At 37.3% G+C, this 13,041-nt stretch overlaps 1 protein-coding gene across 2 annotated transcripts in view; it reads left to right on the top strand.

The window, feature by feature from the left end:
- Positions 1-1,528, top strand: part of LOC103992010 (probable polyribonucleotide nucleotidyltransferase 1, chloroplastic) — a 69,830-nt gene extending 68,302 nt beyond the window's left edge. For both annotated transcript variants that reach the window (XM_065192229.1, XM_009411562.3), the window contains one exon: positions 396-1,528. In XM_065192229.1, the coding sequence (XP_065048301.1) occupies positions 396-800 (405 nt within the window). In that variant the 3' untranslated portion in view covers positions 801-1,528. The remainder of the gene's footprint in view (positions 1-395) is intronic.
- Positions 1,529-13,041: the final 11,513 nt, after the last annotated feature.

Here is a 13,041-nt window from a genome sequence, read left to right as displayed (position 1 = left end):
TTGACTAAAAGAGAGGTCTTTAGTGATAAACAGAACTCGAAGTCGTGGTATTTTAAATTGGCATATTGGATAGGATTGACTTATACTAGATTGGAGTCTTAAGCAATTTGAGAGAAATCCATTTAAGATAATAGTCCCATGATGGTAGTTATTCTCATAACTCAAACTCACACATTACTAACATACTATTCACTTCAGTGAAACAAATGTCTCAGATCACACTCTTACTTGGAGTAGTTTACTCATGTCCAACAAAATTTACCATGGTAGTTAGTGTTGCCACAGGTTAAAGATTGTCAACCAGTGGCTGTTTAGTCTTTTAAATTTCTTTTCTTAATTAATAATTGTTCAATATTTGCTTTTCTGTATTTATTATATGATATCTTGTATTCCAGATAAATGAAAAGGGTCAACTTCGATTAAGCCGTCGAGCCCTGCTTCCTGATGGAGACCTGGACACTAGTGGAAAACCAAAAACAAGTAATTCCATAAAAGAGAATATACCTCCCCAAGATGATCTTGTTAAAATTGCAGCGAAGAAGCCGTTGAGAAAAGATGAAACTGGACAGATTGTAGATCAAGGTGAGAATTCTCAGAAAAAGATCACAGTTCCACTTAAGGAAGCTACTTCAGCTCAAGGAAAATTGAGTGATAAAAGCAAGGAAAAGGCTATAAAGAAATTAGCTCACCCTGTTAGAGATGGTCAGTTTGTCAACAAACAAAAAAAGAGCATTGACAAAGCAGTTACTGGTGTGGTTCCGTCAGAAGGAATGGTTAACGGAGAAGTCAAAACTGGGTAGTGGTTGTGTATTATCTCATAACTTGCTTAAAGTACCACAGCTCAGAACCTCTGGTACTGAATATGCACTGCAGTCTCTGGGAAAGGATCTCAAGATGTTGAACGAGATGATGCTGGTTTCTTAACTGTATTCATTTACATCCGAGGAAGATGGTGGCTCCATTTGTTTCTTTCACTCCTGTGTAGCCATTATTTTGATCATCAAACTGGACTCTGACCATGGATGCATTGCAGTAAACCGTGCAGAATATCTGCCATCATTTACACCCTGCTTTATGCAAATTGCAAACACTTTCTTTGGATGCATTCCTTTTTATTTTTTCATCTAATGAAAGCAATGTGAGATTCAGGATGGATTTCCCACAGCAAGAGCAATCATCAGATTAGAACAGACGAGCAAAATTATGTGTATGAGTAGTTATTTCTTTGGTGTGGGAAGATAAGATCAATTTGGCAGAGTAACTAGTGGATCTTTCTCCTTTTCTTTGGCCTGCCATGGGTGAGCCCGAACCTACAACTGATTAGAGTTGAACAAATTTTGTTGTTGTTGTTGTTGTTCAGTTTATTTGTTTTGGTAAGCTTGTCTCTATAAATTAGCAGGACGTACAATCAATTGTATATGCAGAATATATGGTGTTGGACACTGCTGAGATCTTGGCTACATTACAAGGAAGTTGGGAACCTCTATTTTGTCAAGACTTATTTTATTTTATTATTTGTTTTTTAAAACCTTTCTGGTGATTTAATTTCTGGTCTCTTTAATTAAATAAAAAAAAGACTTGGATCTCAGTGGTATCCGAACAATAATTGGCTTGTGCGGTAGCCCTTCTGCAAGTAGGAGTCGGTAAATATGTAGATTTAGATTGAAATACATGTGATTTAGCTGACATGGAGTAATTTCTTATTTATAATAAGTGGATTGCTTCTCTATCATGTAGAAACATAATCATCTCATGAGATATCTATCCTGTTGGGCTGAGCATGATCCTAAATTGTGATAATTAAATCAATTATTAATTGTTTGATCTAATATATATGTCAAGAAAAATGTGTATGATTAACGATAGCAATAACACGTAAAGTAGGTGTTGTGTCGGAGTTAAGATCGAGATCTCGTTGGAAGTTTAAGAATTCGTCGGAAGTTTTACTGGAACCAACCGAGAAGTCCAGGAGTTTGCTAAAAAAGCTCGTCGGAACTCATCAAGAAGATCTCGTAAACTCCGGGAGCTTGTCGGGAGTCCGTCGGAACATTATCGAGAGTTCATTGGAAGAGTAATTGACGTATCGGAGAGTGTTTTGATTATGCTTTAGTTATTGTAGTTAGATAGTAGATTGAGTTAGAATTGTGAGGTAATCTCATTAACTTAATTAGGTGCCAACTAGACCCTTAACAGGGCTGAATTGGGTCGGATTGAACAGCCCATTTAGCCCCTGAAAATATAGCCAACGGTGGCACTACTAGGGTCGGCGCTGGCACTACCTGGGAGATAGGTGGTGGTATCGTTGGCAGTTAATGTTGCTAGCGGTGGTACCGTCTAGTGTCAGACTGTAGGCGGTAGTACTGCCCAGTAATGACGGTGGTATCGTCAATACCCCGGAAATATGAGATGAGACACTTTTTGACTTCATTTTTGAAGCCATTGGGGCCTATAAATACTCTACCCTTTTTTGCATGAAAGGGTAACAAAGTGCTATTATATGTGTGAAAAATTCTAAGTGTTTGAGGTGTGAAAAGTGTTGTAAAAGTGAGAAGAGTTCTCCTCCTCCCTCTCTTGGCCTTGTAACCATCCAAGAAAGAGGAGTGAGACTTGTAAGGGTTGTCTCCTAAACTCGTCAAAAGGAGGAGCTGTAAAAGATGGTTGGTCTTCGCCTATTGAAGGAAGGCCTTTAGTGGACGCCGGTGACCTCGACGGAGGAGGAATCCGAAGTGGATGTAGGTCTCATTGACCGAACCACTCTAAATTTTGGTTTGCTTTTCCTTTTATGTAATTTACTTTACTACAAATCTCCTTGAGCTTCTCCTTACATTCTTACGAAAGTTTCAAGTTCAACATCTTTCCGAAACAATTTGAATCGAGACGAACTTTATACGAAATCGGAGAATTTTTCGTTGTACTAATTCACCCCCCCTCTTAGTGTCGCTCTTGATCCTAACAATTGGTATCAGAGCAAGATTCACTCTCATTTGGTTTAAAACCCAAGAGAGATGACATTTGTCGGGAACCAAGAGGGCCATTCAATTACATGTCCGCCCATGTTCAATGGGGCGGATTACAAATATTGGAAGACTAGAATGAGGATCTTCTTAATTTCAATGGATTTCGAATTATGGAATATTACAGAAAATGGGTTTCAAAAGTCTTCTCTTCCAATGAACAATTGGAATAAGTTGGATAAGAAGACTTTCGCTTTAAACGCCAAGGCTATAAATGCCTTATTTTGTGCTTTAGATAAAAACAAGTTCAATCGTGTATTTATTTGTGAAATAGCTTTTGATATTTGACACACACTCGAAGTGACTCATGAAAGCACTAGTAGAGTGAAGGAGTCGAAAATTAATCTTTTAGTGCACACTTATGAGTTGTTCCGGATGAAATAGAGTGAGACCATTGGAGACATGTACACCCGATTTACAAATGTCGTCAATGGTCTAAAAGGACTTGGTAAAGTTTTCTTAGATTTTGAACTTGTTAATAAAATTTTAAGATCCCTTCCAAAGAGTTGGGACCCTAAAGTCACGGTTATTCAAGAGGCCAAAAATTTAAATAACTTTTCTCTTGAAGAATTAATCGGGTCACTAATGACCTATGAGATGACTTGTAATGCTCATGAAGAGCTTGAAAACAACCTTCTAAAGAACAGGAAGGATATGACACTGAGAACTCAAGAAGAGCACTTAGAAAGAAAATTCAAGTGTTAAGGACTTTGATGAAGACTTGACACTCTTTATAAGAAAGTTCAAAAAATTCATAAAAATAAATAAATTTAAAAATAATACTAAAAATAAAATTGAACCCAAGAAAGAATAAGTGATATGCTATGAATGCAAGAAGCCGGGACACTTCAAGAGTGAATGTCCCCAAGCAACTTGGGATGACTCAAGTGCATCCGAAGAAGAGCCAACCAACACCGAGCAAGTTACTCACTATACGCTAATAGCTATTGGAGATGAGGTGAGTAGTTCATTTGATACAGATTTATCCTTCGATGAATTATTAAATGATTTTCATGATTTATTTGATGAATATAAATTAATTAGTAAAAAATATAAATTGTTAAAAAAAGAACATGTTTCTCTTGTTAATGATTTCGATAGATTAAAAGTTGAGCACAATAATAGTTTAGCTCCATGTATGAAATGTGATGAACTAGAAATGCCTCAAAAGGAAAACTTGTCACTTAAGACAATCTTAGAAAAAATTGAGATTGGTAGCAAGTCTTTGAACATGATCCTTGCCATTAAGGGTTACGTTCGTAGGAGAGGCGGAATTGGATTTGTGACTAGCTCTCACCAAAATCTGACCACCTTGTTAAAGGTCCTACCTTGCATGTATCACCTCACACAAAATGTAACTTTTGTTGCAAACTCGGACATGTTGCCTATAAATATCCACTTAAGAGATACAGTCCACGTATATTGATTTGAGTTCCTAAAAGAACCTCAAATGACTCAATGCAACATGATAAGCTATGTAGATCGATTTTTAAGGCACCTAAGGTCAAATGGGTACCTAAAAATTATCTTTCTTTTGTAGAAAAATGTATCATTACAAGCTAGAGCAAGAGATGGTACCTTGATAGTGGATATGTCACCTTCGGAGACAACAATAAGGGTAAAATCATTGGTAAATGAACCATAGATAACAAATCCAACCTTTTTATTGAAGATGTGTTGTTGGTTGATGGCTTAAAGTATAACCTTTTGAGTGTTAGTCAATTATGTGATAAAGGATATATTGTTAGATTTGAATCGAATGCTTGTATTATAGAAAAATCACACAAAAATATATCTATGATTGTCCTAAAACAAAATAATATATACACGATCAACATTGATGATCTTTATAATGAAATGTGTCTTTCGGTTTTAAATGATGATGCTTGGCTTTGGCATAGGAGATTAGGTCATACTAGCATTAAACTAATCTCTCAAATCTCATCTAAAGAATTTGTAAGAGGAATTCCTCACATTAAGTTCATTAAAGATAATGTGTGTGATACATATCAACTAGGAAAACAAATAAAAGATAGTTTCAAACCAAAGAATCAAATAAGCACCTCTAGACCATTGCAATTGATCAATATAGACTTGTTCGGACCAATTGCTACATCAAGCCTAGGGGGTAGCAAATACGCCTTTGTTATCGTGGATGATTATAGTAGATACACATAGACTTACTTTTTGGCACACAAAAGTGATTGCTTTAGGTATTTCTCTAAGTTTTGTAAACTTGTTCAAAATGAAAAGGATTTTATGATTTCATCAATTTGAAGCGATCATGGTGGTGAATTTCAAAACCGTGATTTCCAATACTTTTATGAATATAATGGATACAACTACAATTTCTCTACTCTGAGAAATCCTCAACAAAATGGGATAGTAAAAAGAAAAAATAGAAACTTACAAGAAATGATAAGAACCATGTTAAACGAACATAGCCTATCCAAATATTTTTGGGCCAAATCGTAAATACGACATGCTATATCATGAATAGGGTTCTAGTAAGACCATTACTTTCCAAAACTCCTTATGAGTTGTGGAACAATAAAAAACCCAACGCTTCATATTTTAAAGTTTTTGGTTGTAAATGTTTTATTTGAATGAAAAAGATGCCTTAGGAAAGTTTGATGCAAAATCCGACGAAGGAATATTACTTGGCTATTCTTTTATTTCTATGGCCTTTCGTATTTTTAACAAAAGAACATTGGTTATAGAAGAGTCCATTTATGTTGTTTTTAATGAAGTTTCCGAAGTTACGAAAAATTATCTTAATGATGATGTTAATTTTGATGCTTTGAATTTAAATGAAACCCTTTCTCCATCTAGCAACTTGGATGTATCTTCTTCCAAAACATTCTTACCCAAGGAATAGAAGTATGTAGATGCTCATCCTGATGAGCTAATGATAGGAGACACAACAAAAGGGGTTCAAACTCATTCTTCTCTTAAGAATTTTTGTTCCAATGTCGTTTTTCTCTCCCAAATTGAACCTAAATGCATTGATGAAGTCTTGAAAGATGATTCATGGGTTATCACAATACAAGAAGAGTTGAATCAATTTGAGAGAAATGAGATATGAAAGCTTGTTCTAAGGCCAAATAACCATTTAGTTATTAGTACTAAATGAGTCTTTAGAAACAAGCAAGATGAATTTGGTATCGTGGTTAGAAATAAGGCTAGATTAGTGGCCAAGGGTTTCAACCAAGAAGAAGGTATCGATTATGAAGAAACCTTCACTCCTATGGCATAATTAGAAGTCATAAGGATGATCCTTGCCTATGTTAGTAGTAATAATTTTAAGTTATTTCAAATAAATGTTAAAAGTGCTTTTATTAATGGCTTTATTTTCGAAGAAGTTTATGTTGAACAACCTCTCGGATTTGAGAATGATAATTTTCCTAATCATATGTTTAAATTGACTAAAGCTCTCTATGGATTGAAACAAGCCCCAAGGGCTTGGTACGAGAGACTTAGCTCCTTTCTTATACAAAATAATTTTTCTAAAGGCAAGGTTGATACCATATTATTTATTAAAAATTTTAAAAATAATTTTCTTATTATTTAAATTTATGTTGATGATATCATTTTTGGGCCTACTAATGAATCTTTATGCGAATCATTTGTAAAGAGTATGAGTCTAGAATTTGAAATGAGTTTGATGGGAGAACTAACCTTCTTTTTAGGCTTACAAATCAAATAACTTAGTAATAATACTTAGTCAAATAAAATATACATTAGACTTGCTAAAACGTTTTAATATAGATAGCTCAAAGGCTATCAATACTCCTATGAGTACCTCCACTAAGTTAGACATTGACGAAAGTGGAGAAAACTTTGATAAAAAAACTTATAGAGGTATGATAGATAGTTTACTATACCTCACCGCAATAAGACCGGATATCATGTTTAGCGTAGGACTTTATGCTAGGTTTTAATCTAATCCTAAGCTATCTCATCTTAAAGCAGATAAAATAATCTTTAGATATCTTAAAGGAACCACTAATCTAGGATTATAGTATCCAAAATATGAAAACCTTGAGTTAATTTCTTATGCTCATGCGAATTTCAGTGGATATAAATTAGATAGAAAAAGCATATATTCGGAACATGTCAATTCATACACTTGTCTCATAGTCTTCCAAAAAATAAAACTCGATTGCACTATCTACAACCGAAGCTGAATGCATAGTTGCTAGTGCATGTTGTGCACAAGTCGTATGGATGAAAAACACATTAAAAGATTATAGAATTTGTCTTAAGAATATTCTCATAAAATGTGATAACACAAGTGCAATATGTTTAACAAAAAATCTTATTCAACACTCTAGAACTAAACATATTGACATTAGGCATTATTTTATACGAGATCATGTTAATAATCATGATATAATTTTAGAATTCATTGATACAAAATATCGATTGGCCGATATCTTTACAAAACCCTTAAATGAATAACAATTTGATTTCATTAGAAGAGAAATAGACATGTTAAAATGTCCGAATGTATAAATTGTTATTTTTTTCAGACTATCTTTATGTATTTCATGAATGGAGCTTTCATAAATTTATGTCATATCAAGTTTATTTCATACCCTTGCTCCATCATGTAATGATGTTTGATACACTTAGTCCCTTCACCCATTGAACTATTTGATAAATGCATCTTTCATAGATTTCACTATTATGAATTTTATTGAGAAACAAATTGTATTCATGGACCTCTTTTTTTATCCTTTCTCATGAACTCTACCTCACTTCTCTTTGTTAAAATTGAAGCATGATTTACTGAAACTCATTTATTGTTTTTGACATGGTTCAAATCCTTTCATGAATTTGGGTCTTTATGGATTCCTTTCTTACCCTTCTTCCTTTTCTTACCTTCTTCCTTTTCTTGTTCTTATGATAAAGGAAGAAAGAGACTTGCATAACTAAAAAAGAACCAAAAAGCCCTTTGAGTAAAAATGTTAGTTTATTCAAAGAAAAACTATCATGCAAAGTTTTGCTTGCCTTCATTTATTGCTTGCATATATTCATTGTGAAACTTGCTTGAATTTTTACCACACTTGCATTGTTGAATTGTTCTCCTTTTTGTTGATGACAAATGAGGAGAAATATGACAAATTGATGACAACTTGACATATTAAATAATGTGTAAAATGTATTGCATTGTAGATACTTGATAAATGTCTTTCATTATGTTAAGATATCATAAGCTCAACTTGCTATTTACAATTGATATCTTGCTATGGATTGATGAAATGTTATCTTTTATCAAGAATTGTCATCTTGTTAAAATTCATATTCGAAATTTGTAAATAATGATTGATTATCATTATACTTGAAAACGAATGTCATGCCTTGACATCATTTTCACAAATATGAAGCATCATATTTTGAATTGGTAAATCATGATAAGTATCATGATACACATGTTGATAAGTTTAAATGAACTTAACTTATCATTTTGATACTTGAATTCAAAGGTCTTGAATTCAAGAATGTATTTTCTCAAGTCTGTCATATAGATAGGGGGAGTTAAGGTTAACTCCATCATCAATTTATTGTCATCATCAAAAAGGGGGAGATTGTTAAATCTCATATTTTCATGATGTAATCAATTGTTAATTGTTTGATCTAATCTATATGTTGAGAAAAATATGCAGAATTAACTACGATAGCAGTAAGACATAAAGCGGGTATTGTGCCAAAGTCAAGATCGAGATCTCGTTGGAAGTTCAAGAGTTCGTCGGAAGTCCGAACGTTCTGTCACGGACTTAGCTGATTTTGCCTAAGTCGTGCGGCACCCTTGTGTGTCCGTCCACAAAGGTTAGCCTCCCCGAAACCTCCCATGGTCCCTTAGGACCTATAAAAGAGAAATCGGGTTAGAGAAAGCGCCTCACTCGGGATCCACAAGCAAACATTTTCGAAAATACCTCATAGATAATGTAAATTACAAACAGACTTTATAAGCTATGAACGGTTGCACAACAAAGGGTCAAAATGGTCCACTACAAATTGAATATCTCTCACAAGTGTCCACATGACATAACATTTATTTACAAGCCTAAGAAGGCCACCAAACCCAACTAAAATGGGGTTGTTAAGCCTTCGATCATTCCTCTATATGTTGTGCAAAGCATGAACAAACAGAAAGATACAAACATACATAAGTATTACATCAAACATCATGTTTAGAACTTTGTCCGTGACATTCTCCCCCACTTATTCCTTCGACGTCCTCGTCGAAGCCTTTGTCGACACTGCAACTCCTCGCCTTTGCTGAGTCTTCAATCTTCTGCTCTAGCTGTAATATGCCTCTTGGCTCCTAATTGCTCTCCACTATTGTTTTTGAGTAGTTGAACCTTTGATCCGCAATGCTGCTTCAACTCACTAATGACTCTAACTATAGTGTGGGGTTGGCTGAGATGTGTTGATCCCTGTTAGTTCTTGTGGATCCTCTAGATGAAGGAAAAGACCATCCTTACTATATGATAGTCTCTCAAATGCCTCATATTGCTTGAACTGGGTGAATGCTTGTTGGAGCTTTAGCGAGCATCGCCTCGTAAATTTCTGAAGTTTTGGGTCATTCCTCTATAAAATTTGCTCATCGACTCTTCTTTCACTTAGTTGTCACTTCCAAGTAGATTCGTATCACTTCCGCTTTCGATTGGCATTCTATTAAGAAATAAAGCGGATAATCTACTCTCAGTAGTACTGATCACCATTGGTGAGGATTTGACAAGTATTATCTTCTAATATCTTCGAAGGATCTTTGAACTTGTGTAGAGCTCTTCTACTGGATAGATAAGAGAATTGGGGTACTCGATTTCGCCCATTCTCTTAAGAGTTGAGAAGGCAATGGTTACTTGACTTCGCCCGCCTCCTCAAGGGTTGTACTCTATGCATCAAGCTAGTTACTAGCCTTCGCCTGCTCTTTGTTCACACTTCTGAAGCACTCGAAGTGTTTGCACTCCTTGCATTGAGTTAACTACTGTGATTCACCTTCTCAATGTCATCAAACTTCTAGAATGCAGGAAGTTTTCATCCCAACTTAGAGTAAGTCTCTAATAGTTTTGATCCCCTCTGGGATTGTACCGTCTTCTCCATCAACCCGGTCGCCTACTCCACTGAGTAGCAAAGGTACAACATCATGTACTGGCTGCTTCGTTCTTTGGTCGTGCACTCTTGTATGACCCGAAGTCCTTCACTTTCAGCTATTTTGATGAGAAATTTGTTGACACCGGTCTTACGAAGTTCCTTGGCCTCTACCCTTCAGCCTTGTCTTGGTACTTAGAGTTTGCCTCTGCATGCTCCACCTCCTCGGCCCCTTTCACGACCAAGCGCTCTCCCTCTATGAGAGCAAGGGATCAATAACTTTCACGGAAGTCTCGCCTCTGCAGTACCATGGCGCTGCCATGCCTATGGCCCTACTATCTGTCGCCTCGCATCTGCATCCCTTTTCTTCACGATCAATAGATATATCTCTGTGGCACTCCTCCGAGTCCACCTCCATTCTAACAGATACGTGATTTTGGGTAGCTAAGTCCCTCTGGACTCGTCTTCGCTTCCTCGCCCCTTTCAACCCCCTGCTTCAACACCTCTGTGTTCTCCAACCAGCTCCCTTTGGTCGATGGAAAGACATACTGTAACTCCCATGCATGGCCTCTGCCTTCACATTGTAGGGTTTGTACCGATTCTGTTCTCCTTAGTTTCTTTGGTAGCAACGTTCGCTTACTCGACCTTATCCTCTGACTTGTCGGGCTCCCTTAAGCGACTATAGGCTTTGGAGCAGTCCAACTCTCCAGCTACTTCGATCATACCTTTTCATGATCAAGTCCCTCCCATGAGACTCACTAGTACTTGCATTCGAACTTTTCCCTCGGTGGTACACGGCCCTCATATGCTGATGACCAAGGCTTTCATCCGATGCAAAATTCGTTGCACGCACAGAAGACCCGCCTCTGTGGTACCATGACCTTCACTCCGTGAATCCATAGCCCTTCTTGCCATCGTGTTGTTCACCGAAGCGAAGCTCGATTTTAGGCAGAATTCAAGAGGCACATTGAACAAATGATTCAAACTATCAATCGTGCTCTAATTTACTCAAAAATATATCATTGGAAAGATATTTCAATTTATTTTAGAGAAAACAAGCTTCATATGAATTGAACTGTCCAATAGAGAGTTACAAATGATTTAGTAACCAAAGGTCAGAGAACAAAATCATTATTTTGCAGAATCTATAGGGTTGGTTTCCATAGATAAATGGACAGGCATTTGAACTCTAAATCTTTCAATCCAGGAATCAAATGAAAGATCTATGAGTCTAGTTTATAATGAAATAAGTTTGGAATAAATCAAAGTTTCCAATAGGGACTTATAGGTAGTTTAATATCGAAAGGTCATAAATTATGATCCCTGTTTTACAGAATCCATTGGCTCATTTGAAACAGACGTTTGGATAGGCAAACTTATTCCAAATTCTTAAAATAAGCATCAAAAGAAAGGTTTATGAGTCTATATTCTGATCAAATAAGTTTTGTCCAAATCAGAGGTCAGTGCATGAAGTTATAACCATTAAAAGGTAGAAAGGTCAGAATCTCGGAAGTTGCACATATTCGAATCGTTACGTCTAAACAGGAGATATATCAAATGCAAGGGTAGAACAATTCAAAGTTCCTCATATTCAAAGCAAATGTAGAGATAAAATTGTAGTAAAGAAAGATCGAAACACTTGCAATAGGAAGGATCGAAACACTTGCAATAGAAAGGATCGAAACAATAGAAATAATTGAAACACTTGCACGAGGAAGATCATAATACTTGCAATAAGAAAAATTAGAACAATTACAGGAGAAACGATCAGGAAACTTGCCTTTCAAAGGTTTTGATCCAAAGATTAGAAGGTGTACGCTCGAATCCATTTTCTACTTTTCCTCCATCTCCTCTCCCTGTTTCGTTTTCTGCACTCGTTTTCTTTCTTTCTCCGCAACTACAACTTGTGCCGATCATCGAGGCATAGTCACCTGCTATCTCTTACTCTCATTCCTTCATTTTTTTTTTCCAAATGCAGTTGTCGCAGACGCAGCCGCTACCGCCACGGCCGCAATCCCGACTGCAGCCTCTTTTTCCTCCTTTTCTTTCTTTTCTTTCCCAACTACAACTGCCGCAGTCACAGTCACAGTCGCAGCCATGGCCGCAGCCACCGCAGCCGCAGCCTCTTCTTCCTCCCCTGCTCGATTTCCTCTCCTCCTCTTCCGGCTGCAGCTGCCACTGCCGCAGCTGCCACCCCTTCTCCTCTTCCTCTCTTCTTCCTCTCCTTCCCTTTCTCTTCTTCTTCCTTTCCTTCTCTTCTTTCCCAGCTGCAACTGCTGCAGTCGCGGCCGCAGCCACGGCCGCAACCTCTTCTTCCTCCCCTGCTCATCTCCCTCTCCTTTTTCTCTTCCAGCTGCAGCTGCCATCGCCGCAGCCGCAGCCCCTTCTTCCCCTTCTCTTCTTCCTCTCCTTCCCTTCTTCCTTCCTCTTCCTCTTTCCCTGCCACAGCTGCAGCTGCCACAGCCGCAGCCGCAGCTGCTTCTTTCCCTTCTCCTCTTCCTCCTCCTTCCTTTCTTCTTCTTCTCTTCTTCCTCACCTTCTTTTCTTCCTCTCCTTCTCTTCCAGCTGTAGCTGCCACCGCCACAGCCATAGCTCCTCCTTTACCTTCTCTTCTTCTCCTCTTCTTCTTCCCTTCTCCTCCCCGGCATCACATACACGCTCTCCTCTGTTTCCTCTACAGGAAACAGAGGTATCACAACCTCTTCTCCTGCTTCCTCTTCTTCTTCTCTTCCTCTTCTTCTTCTTCTCCTCTTCTCCTACCCGACACCCCACACCTTCTCACTGTAGCTCGTGCCGTAGCCATCCTTCTTTTTTTTTTTCTTTTTCTCTTCTTCTTCTTCCCTTCTCCTCCCCGGCGTCACACACACCCTCTCCTATGTTTCCTCTGTAGGAAACATAGGTATCACAACCTCTTCTCCTGCTTCCT

The sequence above is a fragment of the Musa acuminata genome, chromosome BXJ1-7, assembly GCF_036884655.1.
Source record: "Musa acuminata AAA Group cultivar baxijiao chromosome BXJ1-7, Cavendish_Baxijiao_AAA, whole genome shotgun sequence".
NCBI lineage: Eukaryota > Viridiplantae > Streptophyta > Magnoliopsida > Zingiberales > Musaceae > Musa > Musa acuminata.
The sequence above is the reverse complement of the archived record's forward strand: the minus strand, read 5'-3'. Positions and strand labels throughout refer to the sequence as shown.